At 42.0% G+C, this 27,553-nt stretch overlaps 1 protein-coding gene across 4 annotated transcripts; it reads left to right on the top strand.

The window, feature by feature from the left end:
- Window positions 1–905: 905 nt before the first annotated feature.
- Window positions 906–25,411, top strand: LOC307219149 (uncharacterized protein C1orf87). 4 transcript variants are annotated; one of them, XR_013840308.1, is made up of 13 exons: window positions 906–1,088; window positions 2,323–2,736; window positions 4,015–4,161; window positions 6,567–6,786; window positions 9,361–9,486; window positions 10,168–10,425; window positions 11,311–11,420; window positions 12,649–12,760; window positions 14,234–14,331; window positions 18,332–18,402; window positions 22,305–22,339; window positions 22,523–22,992; window positions 23,392–23,406. XR_013840308.1 is itself a non-coding variant. In XM_079982150.1 (13 exons), the coding sequence occupies exons 3-13, from the start codon at window positions 4,055–4,057 to the stop codon at window positions 25,048–25,050; spliced, it is 1,452 nt and encodes a 483-aa protein (XP_079838276.1). In that variant the 5' UTR covers window positions 909–1,088; window positions 2,323–2,736; window positions 4,021–4,054; the 3' UTR covers window positions 25,051–25,411. The 4 variants fall into 4 exon arrangements, 3 of the variants coding, with proteins under 3 accessions (XP_079838276.1, XP_079838275.1, XP_079838277.1); XM_079982150.1 differs by lacking the exons at window positions 22,523–22,992; window positions 23,392–23,406 and adding exons at window positions 24,161–24,314; window positions 24,890–25,411 and having other exon boundaries at window positions 909–1,088; window positions 4,021–4,161; XM_079982149.1 differs by lacking the exons at window positions 22,523–22,992; window positions 23,392–23,406 and adding exons at window positions 24,161–24,314; window positions 24,890–25,411 and having other exon boundaries at window positions 909–1,088.
- Window positions 25,412–27,553: the final 2,142 nt, after the last annotated feature.

Here is a 27,553-nt window from a genome sequence, read left to right as displayed (position 1 = left end):
TGCTGGAAGCATTTGCAACATTAATTGGTGACCTGTGTCTTGAACATTATTTTTTTTATGCTGTGAAAAGAAATATAAAGGAATTAAGGCATTCTCTGGACTTAAAGAACAACTCTGTGCGTCCTTAAGTGGCTCTCTTTATTAATATGATATGGCAAATGTTTGTTCCTGTTTATTAAATCACATGAAAGGTTAATTATGCTAAGCGACTCTGGGTAGAAAACAATTCTTGGAAGAGGCTTTTTAAACAACAGGTTGGCAGCTTGCAGGAGCCATCTGTTTCCCACAAATGTTAAGGTACAATCTTAAACTTGTGAGGTTAAAAATTACAGTAGTTTGGGAGAAGGAAAATCCATGCTGCGATGATGATATGAAAATTCTGATTCTCCTTGACATGCAGCCTGGCAGGAATGCCAAGTTTCCTAAACATGGTGTTTGGTTGCTAATAACCATGAAAACTACAGGGGAACAAAGCAGCAAGGGGGCTCCTGTTATCCGTTTCCTTTCTAATATAAGGGCATTGGTGTCCTGGAATGATGTTGCCTGAAGCTTTTGCAAAACAGATCCATGCCTGATACTGTCATTTGCCTCTAACGGGTTCATATCATGATTTGAAGATGCACTCCTAAATTCTGCCTTGTGAGTCAACTGAGTTGGGCCAATGGCTTAAAAGTTCTCAACATATCTCTGTGTGGCAAAATTGTCCATGCAATGAGATGGGTCTACACTTTAAACTAATTATCCAGCACTGCCATTCCAATGGAGTATTTAAAAGCAAATTATAAAATTTGTAATTGAAGTGAAATACACCCATGCCTAGAAATAGGGTGGTAGTGACATGTTTCTCGGAGACTATGCATTCTGACTGGAGAATGTGCATACGGCCCAAAGAATGTACAAAATTCAGTTGAGATATGAACATTCCAGGCCTGTTGAGGATTATGTATATTGACCAGGAATGTGCACAATTCCCTTTTCATGGAAGGCGTTTGTGTACATTCTCCTTAAGGCTTGGTGAATGTGCCCAATGTGTGGTTATTATGTACATTAACTCCCCTTAACACACACACATGTATTTTGAAGGACAGGTAAGAAATATAAAATAATAATTATGATAATGTTATAAGGTCTTAATTTATAATACAGCCTTTTCACATTCTTCTCATATGTCATTCTTTTTTTATTTATATTGGCCTGGTTTGCATATCATACTAAGTCATAGTTTGGTTTACAATGAATGTGCAAGCATTCTCAGACAGGAGTTCCTAGCTGCTGCACACCTCCCCAATTGTCTTGCTGTTTCACCACAACAAACCATAGCCTAAACCAAATCATAACCTGGCTCAGGGGTGTAGCAAGGGGGTGCAGTCTGCCCCAGGTGTCCCCACTGAGGGGGGTGTCAAAATGGTGGGCAGCACTCACCGTGGGGCCTGCAGCACGCCCAAACCATGTGTCTCTCCTGGGAGTGACGCGGTGGCTTGGGTGCCCGCAGGCTCTGCGCCACCCCAGACAGTCTGCCCGTTGCCTCCCCCTCAGCTGTAGGGCGGCTGCGTGGGAGGAGGCAGACAGACTCCTCAGAGGCCCCGTGGTGCCCCTGTGGGTGACTGGCCCCGGCCCCAGGTGCCCGATCAGCTTGCTCTGCCGCTGACCTGACTTAGAGTGTCATCTGAACCTAGACTCCTGGACAAACCATGAGCTGTAAACCATGGAACAAACCTTGGTTACAGCTTGTGGTTAGTCTGTGGTGACTTTAAACAATGATCCTGGGTTCTGACAACACACTGAACCAAACCATGGCAGAACAGCAGGAGAACATCTGAGGAGGAGCAAAGTGGATGTGGTCTCCTATTCAGGAGCCTCCCCACTTCTGCATTTTTTTTCTGAGGCGTAGAATGGCCTGATTTGCGCATTACGCTATCTGCTGCTTCCCCAGGCCAGTCCCTCTATTTAACGTTGCATGTGGTTCCCAGAGGGTTGCCCACAAGGGAATGAAACCCTTGGGCTGAAAAAAGAATCCCACAACTCTGTTCAAATCCATTATCACAAACTTATCCTCTAGTATGAGGATGTGCATACAGCCCTGGCTAAATTCAGCATCATCAACCCATTGTGAAATAGTGCCAATGTACTAAATAATTTGTCCTGTATAAAAGAGGCATTAGCAATAATACTACATTCAGTGGCAAATAGTTTTCCTTCTTGCTCTTTGTTCCTGTTCTCAAAATTGTGGTTTTAGGTAATGAACCGAGACCCTAAAGTCAACTTTTGCTGAAGCTCTGATAGCCAACTTTCTTTTCTTTTTCATTTTTCTTTTTCTGATAGGCTCACTTGAATGGCTAATTCCTGTTCTTGTACACTTGGACAAACTCAGCTGTTTTCTAAATGCTCTAAATGCTCAGTCTGCTAGTTTTGCAGGAAAGGCTTTGTTGCCACCACTTGGGTAGCCAAACCCACAGGACTTCGGAGAATTTGGCATTTCAGAAACCAGGCAAACAATCTGCCAGCCCGATCAGTTGCAAGCTAACACATGCCTCCTGTGGGGCCGATTGTGAAGTGACAAGCTTAGCCCAGCCCAGCCCAGCAACAGCACTGCGTCCTTAGAAACAGCAGATTTGTCATCAGACTGAATGTGAAAAGCAGCTCACTCATTTGGGTGGTGGCTGCTGCTGCTACAGCTGGAAATCTTTTGCCTTCATCTTTATAAAAGGGCAAAGCTACACAGAGAATACACCAGAGGTGGGTGATATCGGACCGTGATGCAGGGATGTAGGAAAAGAAAAGTTGAAGAGCCTAATGCGATTGTTTTTCCTGAGAGTGATCTTGAGTATATGAGTGAAAGTTGAAGCTGCTCTGGCAGTGAGGACAATAAGTTGTTAGATCAGAGATGAGAAATCTGTGGCTCTCATGATGTTGTTGAACTCCCATCATCCCTGACCATTGGCTATGCTGGCTGGAGCTGATGGAAGTTGGAGACTGATAACATCTGGAGGTCCACAGGTTCCCCACCTCTGTGTTAGATAGTGTGCCAATGGCACAATCCAGTGGTTCAGAATAAGACAATCTGATTCCTGCAGTAGATACCAGCTGCCTGTCTCATTCAGCAATGGCCCTTGATAGAAAACAATTTATATGTGATTGTTGAATTGAGCACAAGAGGGTCATGGGGGGGGGGGGAATTGTATCTTCCTCTTCCCTAGTCACTTCTTGCAGGGCTACAGAATCAAACTAGGAGTTCTGAATATGCTGGCTTGTCTTTTCAGGGATTTCCCAGTAAACAGTTGGGGAGAGATGCTGCCATGCCATTTTGATTGGGGCAGTTTGGGGCTCTGATGATTTCCCCACCACAAAGGCCTACAGCTCTCTTCAATTTGCCATGACTGGTTCAAGCTGTTACATTACTAAGTGCAGACTGTGCTGTTCTGAGGAAGAAAGAGCCATCTTGTTCTCAACTTGTTAACTACTTCATGCAACAGCAACAACGAGAAGAATAGGTCGGGAGGGGTGTTAGAATTAACTGTCCATGCCAAATATACACAATATCAAGAGGTGAATGATCCTCCTGAAGGTGTTTTAACTGTTCAAAATATATAATTTAGCCTTCTAAAAGTGCAGGGTTTGAGGCAGAAACTGAACAACTGTTTTATATTGAATAGTATCCATAATTGAATCAGAATGTGCTGGCTTTGGGTCAATCATTGTAGTGGAAGACAGCTCCTACAGAAAGATATAGTTCTTTGAGGACAAATAGCATTGTTGTGCCTTGTCTGTTTGTGTTTCATCCAGTCTCTCACATGAAATTTAAATTGTAATTTCCTTGGGGTGTCGGCTCTCCCTCTCATGCCATATTGTTAACCCAATAGGTCACATGGAAAGATAGCCATGTGAAAATTAAGACCAACAGCATGAATAGATCCTTGCCCAAAAATATATATGGGAATCCTAACTATGAATTTTCAGTTCTCTTTTTAAAGAAAAAGGGATGATAGCGAGCCTCTAAATTCTTGCTTTTTGAAGTTACAGGGAAGTAGCCTTCCATAGCGAACAGGTGCTGGCAATGGCTTCAGTCAGAAACATTCCATATGGGTTCAATGCAAATTATGAGACTGTCATAAAAATCATTGGGAGCAAATATGTCCGGTGCCTTGTAGAAAAGACTGATGGGTAAGTATGCTATCTGGAAGAAACATTTTTGATATATATTAGTGGGGTTATATAATTTTATGTTGGATTCCCTCCTCACCACATTAGTTGTGGATAGGGAAAATCCAAATGAAATGGGGTGAGTATGTTGCAACCTGTATGAGGACAATGTCATGTGAACGACCCAAAAAAGATGCTCCCATGGGATGTATCAAATAGACTTTAAACTGTCAAGCATACACAGCCCTAGTCTACATCTTAAACAGCATATTACAAGAAAACCCTGTTCCTTTGGCTGTACCATTTCACTGAGGGGTTAAGACCCATTGGCTACCCTCACCTGGTTTAGCGAGCCAGTTGAAACCACTTCTTGGGGTGTGGCTGCTGTCACATGCTGACAGCTTCTAGGTGAGAGCTGAGTGCAGGGTAGGGACCAAAGGTGAACAAATTACCTCAGAAAGAGCACAACATGTCCCCCACTAGTGGCACTACCCCTCTCTTAACACTACATACACCCCGATGCAGTCTCAGAATAGTTTTTCAGCACAGGGTCTGCTGCTTGTGTACCAGCCGCCAGGGGAAAGATATATATTGCACTATAGCCAGTATAACAGAAGGCAATATTCAACAACATAGTTGTGTTGGTGCAAGGATTAGCACTACCGCAACAGGATTCCCCCACTCTCCTTGTGGAGATACACACTCCTCACCACCCCTCAATCTGCTCATGAAAGTTTTGGGGGGACCCATGAGAGGAGAGAAGATAGAAATAGCTTTCCACTGCACAAAGAAAAAACCCTTGTGCTGACAAGAGAGCTTTGCTTAGTGCTACCTCGAACACAACCCAAACACTCTCAAGTTAATAGAAAGGAGAAAATTGTTCTGGAATTGTTATTCTCACACATCCCTGACACTGATTTATAAAAAAACAAAGGTCTTTGGGCAAGTGTTTTTCAGACTGAGAAAGGCCAAATGGGAACACGGTGATATTTGTTAATATAAATGGCTTACCACCCCTGAACTTTCTTTTCTGGTTGATAAAGTATCAAAAGGTTTAATTGCACAGCTTGGTTTTATGCTTTAAAGAGAATGGCATTAATAATGGCCAGGATCCAAAGAGTTACTTAAGGTATGCCCAAGAGGTCCTGTTAGAATATGTCTCTTCCTCTGAGTGATAGGCCATAATGTAACCTGCTTTTGGAATTCCTCTCCATTTCAAAAGAGCTTGGTCATACAATGCGAGGAAGTATTTTTTAACAGTGCAGCACTATGCATATCTACTCAAAATAAGTCCTACTGAATAAGTGCTGAATCTGGGGGTGCTGCTGAAATAATAAAGACTGTTGTGGGACCTCTACCTGAAGGAGCGTCTCCACCCCCATCATTCAGCCTGGACACTGAGGTCCAAGCTCCAAGGGCCTTCTGGCTGTTTCCTCCCTGCGAGAAGTGAAGCTGCAGGGAACCAGGCAGAGGGCCTTCTCGGTAGTGGCACCCACCCTGTGGAACGCCCTCCCATCAGATGTTGAGGAAATAAACAGCTATCTGACTTTTAGAAGACATCTGAAGGCAGCCCTGTTTAGGGAAGTTTTTAATGACTGATGTTTTAATGTATTTTTAATCTTTTGTTGGAAGCCGCACAGAGTGGCTGGGGAAACCCCACCAGATGGGTGGGGTATGTATGTGTATATATATATATATATATAGCCGGCTGTAAGAGCCACGACTATCAACCAAGCACCTGATTACATGGAGGCCAGCCTCACACGATTATTTGCCACTTTCTTGTACAGAGGAGTAATTTCTAGCTGGGGGAAAAATGTGGACACCTGTGGTTTGCAGGCAATTTGGAGCTCCTCAGGCCTTACTTCCACCTTGCCCTCACCCATCCCTTTTTTGGTGACTGGTTGGTGGTTGCTGCTGGAAATTACACTAACTGGCCTCTGCACAATTTTCGCTGGAGGCTGTGTGACAATGGGATGGGACTTTCCTACTTCTTCACCATGTTATTTTGATCCTCCGCTGGCTGAACAAATGTGCTGAGACTCGATTTCTTTCATATTTGTTGTCTTGACTTGATTTTAGCAAGTCTTCTGCAAATCCCTCTTATGTCACACTGGGAAATTGTTTGTCTGCCATTTTGCACACAGCTCTGAGAAAAGTGAAATTCATAAACTGGTACCATTTTGTTGAAATTTGCATATAAACAAGGTTTAGTGGAACTGTATTAAGTTTCTTCCTTGAGATTATAGTATTCAGAACTGAACATAAAGTGATTATAACTATTATAGCACATACCTCCTTTATACTACATTTCTTTCTCACCAGCAAATGTTCCAGGAAACAAATATTTTTGGTGTTGCTCCACAACGCGAGTACGTATTTGCCTCTGTATACTGTAAAGATACTGTATGCTTGTTTCCTGACAGCAAAGCAAAGGAGGGTGTAAAAACTGAGACACAGTCCATGCTCAGGACACTAGCTCCACACAACGCAAGACAGGCACATGGAAACCCTCCAGGGCTCAATAGGCCTCCTTGTCAACAGATCCATTATGGTCTCAGGGATGAACAACAGAACAAAGGTGAAAAGGAAGAACAAAAGTCTAAACAAGGAGAGACAAGTGATAGCAGATCTGTGGACAACAAAGTGAGTCGCTGCAACTGTACTGGTTGCTTATTATAGGTTTCATACTCAGCATCAGACTTTACTCTTTAACTAACAACAACATAAATGGTTAATAGGTATCTTTTCTAATACTGTGGCTATTGTTATGACAGCTACTACTAATGATGATGATAATGACAGTGGTGTCCAGTTAAAAGAACATTCTGTTGCTACCAAATTCTGATGAGAGAACTCCTGTATCAAAAAACAATTGTCATCACAAAACTTTCAACTCCTCCAAACAGAATTGCCTTATATTAAAATTTTGACTGCTTATGCTTCCAGTTCATACCTGTTGCTTTTTTTTTACTTGGATCTTTCTCTTACTTTCCCATTCTGTAAACATCTCTTCTCATTCTTCGGTGTTTTGGCTCATAGACATCTGGATTTTACATTGGTTATAATATAAGGCCTGTATTATATTATAACTAACAGACTATTATAACATGGATGGGGAACCTGTGGTTAGCCCAGATGTTGCTGGTCTCCAACTCCCATCAACTCCAGTTGGCATGGCCAATGGTCAGTGATGATGGGAGTTGGAGTCTAGCAATGTCTGGAGTCTATAATCTAATATTGGCAGCCATGATCATATGGAATCACCATTTGTTTAGAGAGGGGACTGTATATTATCCAGTAGATCCAAACAGTGGACCTCCTCATATTAAGTTATAATCTGATCTGACTGGGATCCTGTATCTCCCCACCATCTTAATATATACATGCTCACAAATTAAAGCAAAAACTATCAGTTAATACAAATCAGAGCTGCAGCAAAATTTTATTATTATTTTTTAAATACTGTATGTAACAGTGTTGGAATATTTGCAACATGTGGCAGGAAAATAATTGGCATTGTTAGTATTTTGGTATTATGTGTTTGGTAAACTTCCTTCCTTCCTTCCTTCTGCAGAACAGGAGAACCAATGGATGGGCATTTATTTATTATTTACATGTATTATCACCAGTTAAGCTAGCCCCTGGGTTAGTTGCAAGGAAGGATATTTCAGCTAGGCATTAGGAAAACATTCCTAACCATAATAGACATTTGACCGTGGGGCAGCCTGCATCAGGAAGATGTGAGCTCTCCTCCACTGGAGATATTTAAGCAGAAGCTGGGTGGTTACCTGTCAAGCATGGGAGACTCCTTAGGCTGCCTTGAGACTCCTTAGGGTAGTGAAAAAGTAGGATATCAAATCCAAACTACTACTACTCCTACTCTTCTTCTTCTTCTTCTTCTTCTTCTTCTTCTTCTTCTTCTTCTTCTTCTTCTAGTTTCAGGATTACTGCATTGATCCGGGATGAGGAACATATTGGAATCCGAGAACAGATGAAGGATCACAGGTTCCTCATCCCTGGACTAGATTATCTCCAAGGTGTATTTCAGCTCTATAATTCTATTATATATTCTTATATCATGAATTCGGGACGCAGGTGGCGCTGTGGGTTAAAGCCTCAGCACCTAGGACTTGCCGATCGAAAGGTCGGCGGTTCGAATCCCTGCGGCGGGGTGCGCTCCCGCTGCTCAGTCCCAGCGCCTGCCAACCTAGCAGTTCGAAAGCACCTCCGGGTGCAAGTAGATAAATAGGGACCGCTTACCAGCGGGAAGGTAAATGGCGTTTCCGTGTGCGGCTCTGGCTCGCCAGAGCAGCGATGTCACGCTGGCCACGTGACCCGGAAGTGTCTCCGGACAGCGCTGGCCCCTGGCCTCTTAAGTGAGATGGGCGCACAACCCCAGAGTCTGTCAAGACTGGCCCGTACGGGCAGGGGTACCTTTACCTTTTATATCATGAGTTCTCACCTTCAAAGATTGATTTATACTGACAGCTTGGTAGTTCTGTATCTGGTCCTTTTAGTAAGCAAAATATTACCGGTAACTTTGAAAAATGAGCCATGGTTCATTGAGAGGGATAATTTCTGGATCAATCCTGGGTTCAATCCCAGGCAGTGCTTTTTTTCTAAAAAAAATATTTAGGGGTACTCTCCTTTTCCTACTCATATTGAAGTACTGCCCCTCAATGAGGCCAAACTTAGATTCACAAAATGTTTAGGGGTATGCGTCTCCCTGCAACCCCCCACCCAAAAGCACTGATCCCAAATAACTTAAAGAATGCTTGAAAGAAAGGATGGGGGGTATACCTCTTTCTGAGTAACTCCACCAGTTAAGTTACATATATGAAGCAGTGGAGAGTGTCATATTTGTGCAAGAAAGTCCTAGGAAATCTGCAAAGCTACAAAACAAAGCATTTATCTTTGGAGCAGTCACTATCATTTAGCCTAGAGAGATCTTAGGATTCCCTGAGTTCCTTGGCTAAGCCTAGAGTGGCTGGCCAAAGGTGAGTTTTATGACTGAACTGTTATTTAAATCCAGATCGCTCCAGTCCATGCATAACTCCTGTTTGTTTATAAAGAATATAATATTTGATATGCGAGAGGTTTTCTGAACTTTAGGGCTCTTTTTCCTCATGCAAAGTGTTTTCAATACCTACAGTTACTTTACAGAATGAATGTGTTTCTTGGATTGCTTCTTCTCTAACTGCTTGTTTGTTATCCAAGGGTTTAAAACCACTGAATACACATTGTGTCACTGCTCCCTCTGGTGACAAGTCTTTGTCCTACATTCATACTCTTCAAAAACCATCCATGGAAACTCAGATCTTAAAGCAACTTGAAAGACAACAGGTAACTGAATTTAAGTATAATCAAAGCAATTTGCAGTTTCAGGTGTTTGGCTTGTGACTATTGGGCATTTTTCATATTAGAGTGTTTTAAAATACTTAAGGCCAAATCAAGGGTTTGATCCAAAACTGACATTATCTGGGAAAAAGTTACACTATTTTTTTTTTACTTACTTGCAAGTAAATGCTATTAGGATCAGGGTGGTTGGCTGTTTTCAGATGCTTACAGCATAATCTGATGCATGTCACTCAGAAGTGGACCCTAGGGAGACTGCATACCTCACACATCTTAACTGTCCTTCCATACTTTCAATCAGGGAGGCTGAAGAGAATTAAAAGCGGGGGAGGGAAATTTCCAAAATTTCAGTGAAGAAAGTGAGGACTCAACTCTACAGGAGTTGATTACAGAAACTGTGGGTAACAGCTAGCTGCCTTGCAGGAAACTGGTATGGTGTTACTGTGTATGTGTAATGTCCCCCTCATCACCCTACCACACATGTAGGAATGCAAAACTTCATGGCTTTGCTATTTTGTCCCCAATTTCTGCCCAGAGAGTTTATAAAGCAGTTCACGTAAATGTAAATGCATTAAAAGTATGGAACCTTGGGGTAAATGAGAGATATGAAATCAAATAATAAATTTATTGCTAGACCTTACACATACTTTAAAGCATTCCTTTTCTCAGGATATCGCTCAAAAACCAATGGATGAAGAGAATGATTCTCTTCTGGGTATCCTCAGAAAAGAACTTGAGCAGTGCCCTTTGAACCTGACTACATTAGAAAAACTTCAGGAAGAATGTAAGGTTTTGGATCCCAGAGTTTCAAGACTTCTGTCTCAGGCACAGCTGAGCCACCTGCTTTTAAAGTACGAAGTCCCTCTGCAATTACCCACTGTCAAACTCCTTTTCAAGAGATTTTCAAAAGCAAATGACCAAGAACTGGTACGTTAATACAACATTTTAAACAAAAATAATGTTGAGCTCAATAGATTGGATTTCTTAAGACCTGCCTGTACTTTTGGAATATTGATGTTATAGGTCAGGGGAGATTCTAACTCTGAAATAAAGGTGGGCTATTTATTTTTTGGGTCAAAAACTATTTTCTCAGTCATTGTAAACCATTATATCCATGCAACCGTTTTAATTATGTACAGCAGAACTCAGCAACACCGTTTAAACTTAGAATGTTAATAGTGTTGTTATTAAAGATTTTCTTGGGTTACAGAAGTACATACATCATTTCTATTTTCAGATCATAAAGTCATTCTCACAGATCAGTTACATTTGATGTGAGACTTTGATGTTGTATACAGTATAGGGTTGGGGGAGAAGATAGGTGAGGAAAGAATGTTCTGCATAGTTGAACAGGAACAGACCTTGGTAATATGGCACCCTATGTGAGGCCAAAATTTGACACTCCTCCTCCAGCCCCTTTGCCACCTCCCCAAAGCTGGGTAAAGGAGACAGTAGGCTTTGGCAAGAAGGTGCAATGCTCAGGCAGGGTCCTAGAGCCCTCCTTCCTCCTTCCTAAAACTGGGAAAGGGCTAATTGGGCTTTGGGAAAGAGGTAGGAGGCCTCTAGGACCCTGTCAGATCCCTCACACCTCCTTCCCAAAGCCCAGCACTTACTAGGGTTTGGGAAGGGGACAGAAGGGTGCTTTTATTGGTTATAGTCACAAATATCTCAAAAATGTGATCAGTGAAGTTAATTCAATGAATGTTATCAGTCTTTTCCTACACCACTAGTTTTGTCTTTTCTTGACAGTTTCTTTTAAAACCCTGTTTTCAAGCTGTGTTTTGAAAATAAACCTTTTTGTCTTTCATGCAGGTAAATTATGAAAAATTGCTCCAGTTTTTAATGCCAGTGGCAGCAAGCAAGACACAGCAAACACAAGCCCTCCCAAGGAAGAGTCAAAATATGGAGAATCATTGCACAAGGTTCTATTTTAAATTTCACTATACTCCTTACAGTTAATAAATGAGCAATGTATCCAAACTCCTTCACCCTTCCAACAATCTTCCTGTCTTACTTTCCATCTGGTCAGGATCTAATAGGTGCAGTAATTATAAGCCACTCAAAAGGATTCCAAATGAAAAATTGGCTCACTTGTGACATTTACAAAAAACAACAACATGCAGTACTCAAGAGGACAGATTTTATCTTGCAGCCATCCAAAATCTCTGCTAAGGAAACATATTTGGAGTCTGTGAACACCTACGTTGCAGCCTGCTGGGATGCATCAGTGGAGATTATACAGACTTCCCTTAATTAACCTTGGCAAAGAAGACTGGCAAGGAGTTGTGTGCATTTATGTGAGATATATATATTGCTGCTTTGGCAGCTGAGCTCTGGAGCGTCTCTTAAAACATAAGTATAGCCAGGATGCTGGTCAGAGTCTGCGTATAAGTATTCATCCATCATAAACTGGCGTACCTCATCTGGATGGAAATGACCTTAGGGACATATTTGCTATATCACATACTTTCCTGGTCTCTGCTCTCATCATTAAGCATTGGCTGTAATATTCGCAGTAATGTCAATTGTTGTTATAAACCCACCATTTCACTAAATCAGTGATGGGGTTCCTGCATCCCCCTAGGTTCTACTCAGAGTAAATAATGTCTCTTGCTTGTTTGCAAAGAGATGGGTGTATAGAATCTTCTGGTTTGTGTTCAGCTGAGGGAATGCAGCCTGCTGTACAAAAGCACCGTAAGTGTTACACCTATTGTTCTGCCCACACTTTTTGCCTCTGGCCCTGCAGCCCCCAGAAGGTGGATTGGGAGGCTGAAAAAAGCTTCTCCAACTCTGGATTAAAGATTGTAGCTTCCAGGAAGCTTTGACGAGGCTTAGCCCTTCTCCTGTTCACAAGGAACTTCCTGCAGCTCCATGAGTGAATTGTAAGCTATGATGTCATAGCTGTCTGGAAGCCTAGATTTCTCGGCTGTTTTGTTTCACATCTAATCCTTCTTCACCTTGTGGTAATACTCTCTGGCTTTATTACCAGGTGCTCTACATTACTGAGTAAGTTGCCCCATTGGCCTCTCAGATGGAGGTCTTTCGGAAAGCACTCATACAACTTCTGAAAATGTCAAAAGTGAGCTATAGGGCTGTAACAGCAATTACCATTTTAATTGCCCCTTCGTTACATGCGTTATCATTCCACAGCTCTTGGACTCCGGAAGATGCCTTCCAGGCCTTGAAGCAGACCCTGAAGGAACATAAAGGAGAGCTGAGCCTACAAGATAAGACTTGCTCAGGTCTTCTTTCACCCTCTGAGGTAAAAAGGGATTCTGTGGCTTACAAGCCTAGTTGTATATTCAGGAAGTGCTTTCCCACTATAAAGGAATGGACTGGATTATCAGTAACAAAATGTTTTTTTTCTGCCATACAGCTTGTAGGGTTGCCATATTTCATATTTTTAGGGGTGTGTGCTAAGTTAACTCCCCTTTTATGCAAAATCTCAAAAAAATGAAGTTTTAAAACTTTTTTAAAGGGAAATTCGACAAAAACTACACTTCCGACATGGGTTGCCATATGTCCAGATTTTCCCGGACACTTAAGCAATTTCCACCTGAATGCTGTTACAGATGGCAGAATCCTGGCTATGTCATTGCCGGTAGCTAATGTTGATCGAATAAATAACTGAGGAACAGACCAATTCTCTCTTACCAGGTGAGGGAGAATTGAAGGTAGGTGATCTGTCAAGTATACACGTCTGCCTGGCTCACATAGGAGGGCAGAAAGTTTTTCTTCCTTTCTTTGCCTCCATCACCTGGGGGTTCTATCCTCCTTCAGGTTCTTATGGAGGGAAATTCAGTGTCCTTTTCACACTGCTTTGGGGGCATGTGCTGGAGGGATGAGGTAACTTAGGATCTTGTGGAACAAAGGTCTCCTTTCCATATCCACAGCAAGCCCTTCTCTTTCCCCATCAGAGCACCTCCGATGAAGGGGGAGGTCCATTCTTATCCCATGAGAACACACCTGGCTGATACCAAATATCACGAGAGCAGGATATAGACAAGACAACATGTACATACTCTACATAAAACAAAATATCCAACCTGAAGGAGAGAACTCAGAAGCTGGTCTGAACAAACAATTAAGTCCCTGTTCTACGCAATACTGTGTTAAATAGACCACTGTTCTGATTTGGTATTAAGTAGTTCCATGTGTTGCTGGTCCCAGTGTGAAAGGTGGGTTTAGCCTACCTAAAAAATGTTACCGACTGTAGTCCCTTAGAATCATAGAATCATAGAGTTGGAAGAGACCACAAGGGCCATCGAGTCCAACCCCCTGCCAAGCATTGTATTTATTTTACTTTGCACATAAAATCATAAACTTTTATGCAAAAACACACGGTATATAATCCTTTTACCAGGAGGCATTTTGCTAGTCTAACAAATATATATTTACAGGGGCAATTCATAGTTATACACAACATATGTAGAAGGTCTTAGTTTGGAGGTGGATGAAGTCAACAAGAGGTTCTCCAGGTTCTCTTTATTTCTGTCAGTCTCCATAGCTCAAAAGCACCAGCTTGGATTGGGACTATGATTTTCACATGACAGTTGCTTGAAAAAAAATACAATTTTCCCCAAACAATATTTTGTTATGCATTGCCATAGTTTGCTCTTCTTCATTGTGTATGCCCATTGACTATAGTACTTCATAGGAGCCTTATTTCTTAAAACTTGTTTTTATCTTGTGATGTGCTAGCAGTGTTCAGTAACAAAACATATCTTATTTGCAGACAGAGATCATTTGCAAAAAGCACGGACTGACTCTGCCCACTGGGATCTTGGAAGCTTTGGTTAGCACCTGTGAGTTTGGCAAAAGAGGCAAAATAGAGTGAGTTTTTATTGAGATGCTTCCTTCCTTTCAGTACGTTATGCATGCATCTTGATCCTACAGACCCGGAATGTGGCAATACAATTATAGAGTTGGGCTTCTGGAGAGAAAGCATAAGCCCATGTATTACTGGACTGAGAGCAGCTGGGTGGTTCTGTCCAAATGCCGCCAATTTTCCAGATAGCATGCGTTCCTTTCCTTGTTATTTCAGTCAGAGTGCGCAAAAGTTTGACTCCTACAAGGCCAAGAAGACATCCCATACAAAGGGTGGTGGGATGAGTTTTGTCTTGTCTGTCCACTAACCTTGTAGTCTGGTCCTTGTTGAGTGCAGCTGTGCCACACAGTGATGGAGAAAGAAGGAATGGCAAAAATGCAATGAGGAAGGGCCATAGCTCAGTGGTAGAGCATCTGCTTTCCATGCAGAAGATCCCAGTTTCAATCCCAGGTAGGGTTAGGAATGTCCCCAATCACTGAGGACAATATTGAGCTAGAACAGATGAACAAGTGGTTCTTTTTAATAGAGGGTTCCACTGATACCCACCACTTAAGATTTAGATCTGAAGGTTATCATACTTGTCATTGCCATGCATATCTGCAAAAGACTCCATCACATTTTTGCCCTTTTTCGAGGAGTCTGAAGGTGCAGTATAAGAGCTTAGTCCTGTGAGGTTCAAGGTTTAGTTCTCTCTGTACCACTTGGTTGGCACCTATATAGAGTGGCTATGAATCCTTAGTACAATATCAACCATTAATACTCCCTGCTAGTACTAGGTTGTAGTCAATGTTAGTTCTATTCAGAGCATACCCCATGAAATTAATTGTCATGACTAACTCATGTCCATTCATTGCAATGGGTCTACTCTGAGTAGAACCTACTTGGATGTGATCCACTGCCTATAACTTGGCTCATGCTAAATTAGAGGAATAAATTGTGTTTTCACCATATAGTATGACGGTGCCCTTCTGCTTAGTTTTTATTGCTGATTTTTTCAAGGGAAACTGTGGCTTCTTGAATGCTGCTGTCCATAATGCACAGATCTTACTATAGCTCTGTGTTAATGCCTATGTCTTCCTTTGCTAAATTAAACATATAATAGATAAGTTGCAACTGCACACTAGCTTGCCAAAGCTCCCCCCCCATCGCAACCCCCCCAAATATATTTAGCTTTGTGTGTTGAGGACCCCCAGGACCCGCTCAAATAAAGACACAGTTCACACAAAAGTTTTGGTTTGGTTTTTTGGCATAATTTTGGTCACAACTTTATTGATTACAGTATGTGAGTGGTTGCCTAGGCATTGGTTAGCAACTATCTGTTCCCACTTAGAGGTAGGAACAGAACTGACAACTGCAGGCCTGCGAAAGTCAGTAAGGGTAAACATTTTTGGGGAGAGAATAGAACTGGGCACCAGGCTCTCGTTGTTGTTGTTGTTGTTGTTTAGTCATTTAGTCGTGTCCAACTCTTTGTGACCCCATGGACCAGAGCACGCCAGGCACTTCTGTCTTCCACTGCCTCCCGCAGCTTGGTCAAACTCATGCTGGCCAGGCTCTCACCTCTCTCCAAATGCTCCCAGGGGCTTGTGTGGCCCTAGCCCCTTGCCAGGGGTTCGGACGAAAGCATGGCGAGCCTTTGGACTCCTTTACCAGAATACCCTTGCAGCAGCATCATTGGAGGTGCTGGCACAGCCAACCATGCCCCCTCCACCAACCAAAATTAACCAATGCCTAACCGCAACCTTACAAGTTGTGACGATTTGCTACGCAGTAGGCAAAAACCAAATGGCACCAGCCAATCAGCCAAATGGACAAAACTCCTACCAGGCCCCTGCCCCAAAGCAGACGACCCCATGACAGGCATAGCAGGCCACCACGAACAACCCTAAATATAGGGAGGATGGGCGGGTAATCTGATGCACGCAGTGAATAAATAGCACCCCAACAGTCAATCAACTTTGCAACATTAAATTCTCCCCAGTAACAATTGGAGGTGCCCTATCAGATTCTTGGACATCCATACTAACCCTCCCAGCAACAGGGGATGTCATGGTTGCCCCCACCACAACATGTGCTCTCCATGAAGGAGAACCCGCTTTGCTAAATGATTTTTCTTATAAGAAAAATCATTTAGCAAAGCAATACCCAGAATTACATTTTTAAAGATTTTAAATCCAATATAAACAAAATAAACCTATGGGGTGTGCCAGAGTCATTGGTTTAGTTATGCATTACCCATTTTAATCTCTGCTTCCACTGTGAATGAAACTCTTCAGTAATTAGCAAGAATCTAGCTCTGAGCCATTTTGTGATTAAATGTGCTTAAGATCAATACACCACCATGACTGATAGCAGTCATGCGAGATTAATCTCATTGCACAAAGTAATGCTCTCTCTTTAACCTGTCATGGAAAGTGAATACGATGTGAAAAAATAAGCTGAGAAACAACTCCAGGAGGAAGTCCATAGATTTCTTGACTGCATTAAATAGAATAACCAAAGGATTAACTTCTTAAGCACCATTGCTTCCTTTGTTATGGAGTCTGCCCTTGACTCCCTAGAAGGTTCTCCCATAAGGATCCTAGCTCATGAACAGATTATCTGCCTTGTGCAAAAGAGATTCTAGGTATGAATCATTTCTCTGTGTCCCTTGGGTCAGTTTCCAGGTAGCATAACTGGGAAAGACCATTGCTTGAACCTAGACAACACACCATCTGCTAAGAACAATGGGCAACACACTTCCTGATAATCATTACTGACAGACTAAATGAGCTACTGGTTTGACTAAAAAAGATATTTCAGCTTCTGGCAAAAATCAGGGGAACATAATATGTGTGCATGTTAGAGTAAATGCCAGACATGTAATCAAAAGCTGACAAAGTAATTCCTTGTATTTTAGTAGGCTTGTTCATTAACCTATGACCCCAAAATTCCGGAACAGCTCCCCTCCAAAACTGATGCCAAAGTCTGGTGCTGCAAATCCCACTTTTCCTGCCCTCCCAAACTGAGTAATCAACACTCACCCAGGGAGGCCATAAGGACACACCAAAACACAACCTCATCCAATTGACTCCAAACTGGATCCAAAGTGGAGTGCTGGCTTTATGCCTTCGGGGTCAAAGATTAATGAAGCTGTAGGAGACCAGTGGCAAACAGCAGAATTTTCCAACAATTATCAATTTATAAAGAACAAGTGTAGTAGAATGAAGCACAGGGAAGAGATTAGAAAAACATAAATAAATAAATAAATAAATAAATAAATAAATAAATAAATAAATAAATAAATAAATGATTAATAAGAAAATCTGCATAAGAAAGGACTTGCAGAAGAAGGAAAATTCAAAGTGTTGGTTTGGGACCAGAGGGCCTGTTTAGGTGTCCACCGGTGAATAGAATCAGATTTACAGGTACTTGTAACAGAGCCTTCATAATGGTTGCCCCACAACTATGGAATCTGATCTATTTCAATGTAGGCAGCCTCATCTTTCCCATCCTTTCACCAGGGTTTGTAGGCTTACATTTTTTGTCTGTGATCTTTACTAGCTAACTCAGGCTATAAATTGGGACTGGTATGCCAATGTCTGGCTGAATTTATTGTTATTGTTTTATCTCTGCTGGTTTTTAATATTGCTATAACATGTATATTAAAAAGATTTATTTTGTGTTTAAATAAGTTGTGAGCCACTTTGTAGAATATGTTCTCAAAAAATTCCCTTAAATAAATACCTGTACATAAATAGGAGAATGAGAAAAAGGTGAACATTTGAGAATGATAGAAGATTCACATAATGCAAAAACAAGAGAGCTAATCACAGAGCAAAGCAGGGCAATTTATATTACTGTATATCATATTATGTATATTATAATGAACATTACATTAATGTCTGGATTTTGCTTACATATAATCTCCCTCTATAACTATAATATGGAAAGATGTGAAGGAAAACCTAATGAACAGGAAATACACTTTCAAATATTGCATTTATCTTGAGATGTTTCCTCATGTAGATGGAAAACGTTTGTGGAGTTTCTGAAGAAAGTCCAGGCTGGGATCAACCCTGCTCTGCCCGTCTGCAGAAGTAAGCTATGCAGTTGCTGTTATTCTGGTCATACCTAAATATTACAAGGTGGCAACATTTTACATTTCTGGAGAAGGCTGTTGAAATATATCATTTGTAGCAAGTGGAAGAACCCATCAGGCCCCTTTCAGAGGGGTTAGAGAAACTTTGGATCCAGTTGATCCAGAGCTCTGTTCTGCCCTGCCATCACAGCACCCTCATTTCAGGCACCTGTGCTTGATACTACCAGTAGGAAGACAGCTGGTCACAGGTTCTCAATCACCATGGTTTCAGCAGAGCAGCAAGGTCCTCTCCAATGGTGGATGATCACTTCCACTATCTCCTAATACCCTCCTGCAGCAAAAATTAAAGAGTTAGGAAGATGAGTAGTACAATCCTAACAGCCAACAGTTTTCCTTGACTTGAGTTCAGATTCAATATATTAACAAAAATTAGCAATAGCTCTGCTAATCAGCTCTGAAGATGGAACATCTTCACTGAGAAGATAGTATGAATCTTGACAGTTTGCTGCTCCTTCAAACCACAGAAGCTCACTTTGGAATTTAACATCACAGTCCAGAACTTGCCTCAGACAGAATTAACAAATTATTGGGGATTTCCTACACCTACATCACTTTCTGCAAGAATTACATGGTATAATGACTAAGGAAATTTCATTGGGCTTTCTTAGAGGAGTTCCAGTTAGGGTACCACTCCCTGAAATTATCAGTAATTAAATGGGCAAGTTATTTTCACTAGACTGAAGCACTTCAACATGCACTGAGGAGTGTACTTGGAATCCATGTACTTGGAATGTACTTGGAATCCACTTGGAATGTACCTGGGAAGTCTCACCCAAGGAGGTGAAAGGTTTGCTTGAGGTGAAAGAATCCAGATGAGTTGTTAGTAATATAATACATTCATGCTACTAACATAATTAACAAATGAAAAATACTAACTTAGAGTGAGTCATCCTTGATAAATACTTCAGAAAGAGAGGCTATCATGTGAGAACTATGAACATCCTGTAAACATAATAATAGCCTTGTTCCTATGCATTACTTTGGGAGCAATCCAGAGAACATTTTGCCTATAAATAGCATTTTAAATATTAACCTGGATCAGGACAAAGATCTATCTGGGCCAGATTCATTTCCCAATATATTCAGCAAAGCTGTTCAGCGGGGAATGATGGTGACAACAATTCTCTCTCTACACCATCTGGCCATTCAAAGTGCTTCTCAACATGAAGACTCCATATAGGTCTATCTTCCATTAGCTTTCATATCTGAATCTAAACTTAGGTATTAAAAAGTAGAAGACAACTTTCAGACTTTGTTCTGGAATTGCTGGGTACTTCATGTTGCACTCTTAGAAAGATGGCAGAGGTGGTATTATAAAACACTTCCACAAGATCTATGAAATAGGTAGTATAATACTGCTCCTCAAGGCACTACAATGCACCTGTTAAAACAATTATAATGTTGGGCATGTGATTTACAGAGTACTAGCTAATTGTGGGTTTTTGGTTCTTTTTAAAGAAAATGGTGAAAGGAGTGATGGATGTGAGACATTGACTTAGGCAGTGAATTAATCTAATCATCTTTAGAAAGCTCTCTGGGATATTTAATATTCAGGAGGTGACTAAGCACAGAGTTGAGCCAATAGCCATCATTGCTACAGAGACTGATCAGCATGCAACAGTTGGGCTTGAACTTTAACCATCTGGCTGCAGGCAAACCAGCTGTCTTCTCAACTAGAAATGCTATTCATTCCTGGGAATTGATTCATCTTTCCCACAATTTAATTTTATGCCTCACAATCTGGCCTACCATCCATAACTTACTACATTGTCCAATCAGTGCAGATGAGAAATTACAGGTCTTTGCTCAAGGATCAAGCACCACAGGGCTTTAAATATAAACTGAAGGTTACGGAACTGAGTGCTACTAAACATTATAAGTGAAAGAGACAGATGTAGGTGAGGGTGACAGTTTAATAGGGAAAAAATGAACTAGTCTCCTTAAGAAGTCACAACAAGCTGCACTTGCAGAAGGCTACTAGTTGAGGACCTGTGGCTGCATCGTACATGACATCTTATAGGGCAGGGATGGGAAATCTGTGGCCTTCCACATGTTATTGACTCAGCTACTATCATCCCTGACCATTGGCCATATTAGATGGGGTTGGTGAGAGTTGGAGTCCAACATTATATGGAAGTCTACAGGTTTTCCACTTTTATAATGATCTGTTTTCTTGTATGCCATCCTAGTTTGCTACCATCACCATTGCTCCAACCTGTTTTGAAAACCTACCAGAGTTGCCTCTCCTTTAGTGGTTCAGCTAAAGGACATTCCTAATTCAGATTTAGCTCCTTGACCTGGTCCAGGATATGGTATCTCCCATTGCCCAAGGCAAATTCACATCTTGGCTAGAAGTCCTGTAAGCATTCCCTAAGCCCAGGCATGTGCTACTATTTACACACACACACACAGACACACACACACACTTCTTCCCTCTTAACTGAAATACACACCCTGCTGCCATGCCATATAGTCCAAAGAGGTATAAGCAAGTGAAACGTAGGTTTTCAGATATGACAGTGTTATTGGATCTACAACGGTAATGGCCAGTGATGTGGGATGGAAAACCATCAATGGCTGCAACTGAGAGGAAAGATGACAAATGGAATTGTGTTCTACATGTAAGTATTTGCTGGTTTTAGTTTGAGGCACGAGTCGGTTCACAAAGCACTGTGCAGGCACACACAAAACTCCATTGGTGAATAGTAAATGGAACCCCGTATTGGCATAGGCCAATTTGCTATGGAGGAGAGCAGAGGATCTAAATCTTGACCCCTTCCAAATACCTGATAGTCTCAATTGGAAAATTGGTGATGATAAAGCCTATGTGCATGGAGGGTTGGACCATGAACCTCCTACCCCCACAACATTCATTTGCTTGCACTCATGGCTTTTTGGCCACCTAGTGCTATGCACACAAAATCTAGCTTCTTTTTTGCATGCGTTTCCACATTTGATTGCAACTGGAGTTTTGACTGTGACTGCCATCTGTAAATCCTATGCCAATTGTGCTACTTGCTGCTAGTCTGAGGGCCAGAGGTTGTTGCAGGTCAGATTTTGTAGGTACAAATGACACATGACAGGTCAATGTAGTGCATTCTAGATGTCTTAGAATACAGCTCCCATCTCTGACAATCAGCCAGGCTGGCTGAGGCTGGTAGGCATTGTAGTCCAAAATATCTGGAGGTTGCATCTCATAGAACAGGGGTCCCCAAGCTAAGGTCCACGGGCTGGATAAGGCCCAAGGGACTCGTTTATCTGGCCTGCGGCGACCGCCGCCACCCACTGCTACCACCAGCTCTTACCGGCGCTGTGCGGCTGCCCACTTCCAGGTCAGAGGAGCACCAGAAATAGCTTGTCCGCATGCGCAAGCGTTATTTCCGGTGCACATCCAGGTTGGAGGAGGCCCATGTACATGCGCAGAAGCTATTTCCGGTGCTCCTCTGACCCGGAAGTGCACTGGAAATAGCGTGTTCACACCCGTATGGGCATGCGCTCCCCTGCCCTCCGGCCCACCACGCAGTTGGCGCTGGAGACACCAGCCCCTGTCATAGAACAAGAAGCAACTTAGTGTGGTTCAGCCACTGGAGAGCACAGTTTGCTCATTGAAGTCTGGTGATGATTAACACATTTCCCCAACATTTTTCTAGAAAGGTAACTCAAGGTCAAGGTGGCTGAAAACCAAATCAAAGTTGAGCTTATCCAATCATATTAGTGTTAAGAGTTCACAGGACTAGTTTTCATGTCATATCTGAGAGTGGCCTGTTCCAAATAAATGGAAATCATACAACTTCAACTACTAATAAACAATAAAATACCTCACAATTGTTTTCATCTTAGGAGGAAACAAGGAGAAAAGCGAAGATGACTCTCAGGTATTTTCAAAACTATATTGTTTCATCCACAAATTGTTAAGAAAGTCTGGTTTGTAAAATGGGACTGTGAAATTGTACTTGAAAGCTTTAATACTGCTTAGAACCTTGTCTAGCAAAAGAACTCAGAAATTATTAATAGTAGTAGTAGCAGTAATTAAATTTGTATCACTCTTCTTTCCAAAGGAGTTTATCACATTCATCTGCTCCCATCCTGAATGCAACTATGTAAAGAGACCATTGTTGTCTGCCTTGTTTCTCTGAAGAGGGAAATGAGGTTGATAGCAATTTGCCCAGTACTGTCTAGGGCTACATTCATATGACAATTTCCCTGAGGTTTCTGCATTACAATGTAAAAGCCACTTCTTGAAAACTAATGGAATGTAGTGCACATTTAGTATTTATTCCCAAGTTATTTGATTCCAGGAGAAAAGAAATATGTTTGCTGCCCCTTTAACCAAGAAAATTGCAGGAGTAAAGCAATGAAATTTGGGGCAGCATACCGGCATAATAGGGACATGGGTGGCGCTGTGGCTTAAACCACTGTGCTGTTTGGACTTGCCGATCGGAAGGTTGGCAGTTTGAGGCCCCGTGACGGGATGAGCTCCCGTTGTTCAGTCCCAGTTCCTGCCAACCTAGCAGTTCAAAAGCACGCAGTAAATAGGTATAGGTACTGCACTACAGTAAATAGGTATAAAAGGTAAAGGTAAAGGTACCCCTGCCCATACGGGCCAGTCTTGGCAGACTCTGGGGTTGTGCGCCCATCTCACTTAAGAGGCCAGGGGCCAGCGCTGTCCGGAGACACTTCCGGGTCACGTGGCCAGCGTGACATTGCTGCTCTGGCGAGCCAGAGCCGCACACGGAAACGCCGTTTACCTTCCCGCTGGTAAGCGGTCCCTATTTATCTACTTGCACCCGGAGATGCTTTCGAACTGCTAGGTTGGCAGGCGCTGGGACCAAGCAGCGGGAGCGCACCCCGCCGCAGGGATTCGAACCGCCGACCTTTCGATCGGCAAGTCCTAGGCACTGAGGCTTTAACCCACAGCACCACCTAGGTATAGGTAAATAAATAGGTACTGCTCCGGCGGGATACCTTCTGTGCACTGCTCTGGTTTCACCAGACACGGCTTAGTCACGCTGGCTACATGACTTGGAAAAACTGTCTGCGGACAAACGCCAGCTCCCTCGGCCTGTAAAGCGAGAAGAGCGCCGCAACCTCAGAGTAGTTAGGAGCTGGACTTAACTGTCAGGGGTCCCTTTACCGGCATAATGTTCCTCTCTGCTGTTTTCATGAGGGAACAGAAGCATGCAGATGTGGAAAGGCTTGGAGGAATATCAATTAGGTTCAATGACATTCATTGTTCTGTCAACCACACCTACAGTGTGAATGAAATTTGGTGCAACAAGCCAGTATTTAGGTCAACAAGTCATGATTCCACAGCACAACAGGTAGTGCTGTGTGAAAGGAACATTATAAAATCTGAAAGAACCACAGCATTATAATCAGGAAAACTAACAATATTCCCCACATCTGAACGCACTCTTAGAGAAAGATGGGAAATCTCATGGCCCTCCAGATATTTTTATTGGATTCTAATTCCCATAACCTGTGTCTGGACTCCAATTTCCAAATCACACAAATGACTGTGTCATAGAAGCAAAACATAATGTAATCTCCCAATTTTTAACCAATAAATTGACCCAAATATTCTAGTGAGGATCTGAAGGAGCCAATACTTTAAACAGAATGCTATCCCCTCCTCCATCTTCATAGAAAGTTAACAACTACTAAACTTTTGAAAATTTGATGTAATTTGGACAAAGGACAAAGAGTGGTCCAACCGTTGTGCTGGCAAGACTTGGGAGCAAATGAAGGAGGTCACATACGACTCCATTGATGCTGAGGAACAAGATGCCTGGATAGACCGGTTCAGAAAACTGGAGAGGGCTCTTTATTTGTGTGATGTGAAAAACACAGGTAAGAATAGTTATGGTTGGAGAAGGGGCTGCTGCACTAAGGAGATGGCTTTTGTATTTGGCTTGTATTTCATGTCAACCTCATATTTATCCATTAATGTCTGAAGGGAAGAAAATAGGCAGTAGCACATTATCGGCCTATAATTATGAGCACAGAGGATCAACTCACTCCTTGGCAGTATTTAGGTTGACACAATAAATATTTTTGTTCCAAATTGCTTTTAATGAGGGGTCCAACAGCAGCCTGTTTTTAATCTTCAACTGGCTGTGATGTAAAGAATTGAAATATAGCACAAGGGTAGCCATGTGATGCCCTCCAGATGTTATTGGGACTAAAACTCCCATCACCCCTGTCCATTGGCCATGTTGGCTGGGGCTGATGGGAGCTTTAGTCTAACATCAGGAGCGCACCACATTGGCTAACCCTGTGCTTTGATATTATGTGTGAACAGACTACCAGGGTTGCATTTGCTCAATAGTCAAGTCTGATTTTGTCCAAAGGGGAAGATAATATTTTCTCTCTTTCTTTTCCTCTTTCCTTTCCTCTTTCTCTCTTTTCCTCTCTAATACATACAGGCAAGTTGGAAAAAGAAAAAGCCAAGCGTCTAATCCATAACTACAATCAAATTTATGATCTGTGCCTTAGTCCACTGAAAATTGATAAAGCTTTTCGACCTTTCCGTCCTGGACAAGACATACCTCTGGAACCTTTGCTGGATTACTTAAAGGAGCTGTAACTGTTGCTAGTAATACAGTGCTCATGAGTGTACATGCCTAATAATGTTCATTCACCCACTGGTGTTCTTACTGAGTCAGTATCTGAAAAGTTTATACTTCTAATTAATTCTTCATTTCCAAATGAGCTGAAGGTACTCACTCCATCTTCCACTTGTGCTCTTTTAATAAAGCTTACTGTCTGAAATATTAGTGAATATGATGATTGTTCTCTAGATCTTGTACATCAAATATGCAATTCGTTCTCTGTTTCTCATAATGGTGTTATTTTGAGAAGTCGATTATCAATGAAATTTTGTACCCAAGAAGTCGCAGGGCAAGCAAAGAGTTACTGGAACTTGTAAAAATGCATCTTCAAAATTACACATTCTTCTGGTGGACTTTTTCATATTCAGATTTAAAATCTTACTAAGAGTCACTGTGCTTGCAAACAGTGCAAAACATTCATTAGAATGTAAACACACAAACATTGTGATCAAGTACTAATTTTGGTACACTTATGCCATCAAAAAACTAGAGTAAGTCATTCCCTTGAAATGACCCAATTGTAGTTTAAGTGTGCAAAACAAACTTAACATTCCCAGGATTCTTTGGGGAAAGTAATGCACTTTAAATGTGTATTGGGTGCACTTTAAATTTATCATGTGGATCTGCACATAGTTCACTGCCCTGGGAGTCCCAATTACAGAAAGAAGATTCTGTTAACATGGGCTAACAGTAATCCCTGCGGGGGCTTTGGTAGTGTGGCACCCTGAGCAAGGACAAAATTTGGCACCACTCACTTAATATTTCATATTTTCACAATAATTCCTTTTGGAATAGTTGCTTTGGTATGGATATTCTCAGTAGGTATCTGTATAAATACAAATTTATTATTATCATTATTACTACTGCTACTACGACTAATACTAATTTGCACCCCCTCAGCTTGGCACCTGTGGTGGGGAATCACCTGCACCACCCTAAATTTGGTGCTGGTCCCAGTGTGCTGTAAATGTATTGTTTAGAGTGGCAGGGGGCAGATGGACACAAAAAAAATTACTAAGTGGTTGTAGTTCTGGTGATATAAAATATATTCAACTGAGAAACAAATATAGCTTCCCTATCTCATACGCTTCACACTTTACAATTCTTTAAAATTGTATTTTGCACAGTATATATAGCACTGTTAGGGATTTAGGATTTTATAGCTACTGATGCAGTATCTATTCAAAGTACCTTAAATTTTACATACCACCCCCGCTTTTTTGGAAGCAAAGTTTTTTTTCCATCTGTTTGTCCCACTTTCCCATCTGTTCTTGAGGTCTCACAGTTTTGTTCAATATGTTTACAAGTGCTGATTTTTAAAAGGAAATCTAATAGTGTAGTGCTTTTCTACTTGAATTAGAAAAAGATTTTGAAATGAATGGACCCAAATTGTGAACCAAATCAGAATTCATACAAAACGGCAGGTATAGCTATAGGGACAATATCAGAGGAGCAAAGGAAGGGAAGTTGCCTTCACATTAAAAAACTAAATCAGAGCAATTCCATAAGCAATAATTCTGTACAGTACTGAGTCCACTCTCTTGTTACCATATAACAAATTACAGATTTTTCTACACTAGTTACTCAGGATATAAAGGCCTGGGATGGGGGGCAGGGATGGAAAGCTTCAGAGGGGAGGGAAAATTTCCACAAAATTTCCAGAAAAAAACATTCCAGGGTTGGGGTAAAGATCCCCCCATACCTGGAGGTAGGTTCCTCTGGTATGCACAATCCCAAGGGCAACGCTAGAGGGTAGTTATTCTAAAATATCAACAAACAGTCCAAAGTCAAACAGGGCAGGTTCTCATCTTTGCGGAAGCTCCAGGATCAAAAAAACCTGGGGTCAGTCTCAAAGTCACACTCCAGTGGAGCTCCCGAAGCAGCCAAGCCATGGTCCATCAATGGAGAAAGTTGAGCAGACCCAGAGCTTCTGCCTTGCTTCCCTTTCAGCCTTCCAATTTGGATTGGCATATCTGGGTTTGCTCCAGCTGAGCAGCTGTGTGTCTCCACTTAATGGGCATGTAACCCTCACCTGCCCTAAACCTCATCCAGCTGAACAACCACAAACTCCTCCCTGACCTAATGAGCCCCATGATCTCCACCTGGTCAACTAGTGAGCTGGGCTGTGTTCCCTTGCCTGCCTCAGTTTCCTGGAGTGCACTTCCTGCTGTTCCCGGTGCCTTGTGCCTCTGCTGTGTCTGCAGAGATGTGTCACCTCACCAGGCTCCTGTGAACTGTCAGCTGCCCCTTCACTGTTCTCTGATGTTCTGTGATTACCTAAGTCCCCAAACCTCCCTTTCCCCATCGTCAGCTTGCCCTGGTGTGTTCCAGTCATGGCTACACCCCTTGCCAGGATCCTCTTCCTTGGTGTTCTGCTGGTTCATGACACTGAGCAATAATTCAGATTTGTTTGTGGTGAGCTTATATGACAATGAGCATTCAGCCTGATTTCATCTGGATTTGTTTGACCATCAACTG

The sequence above is a fragment of the Podarcis cretensis genome (assembly GCF_951804945.1).
Source record: "Podarcis cretensis genome assembly, chromosome: 6".
NCBI lineage: Eukaryota > Metazoa > Chordata > Lepidosauria > Squamata > Lacertidae > Podarcis > Podarcis cretensis.
The sequence above is the reverse complement of the archived record's forward strand: the minus strand, read 5'-3'. Positions and strand labels throughout refer to the sequence as shown.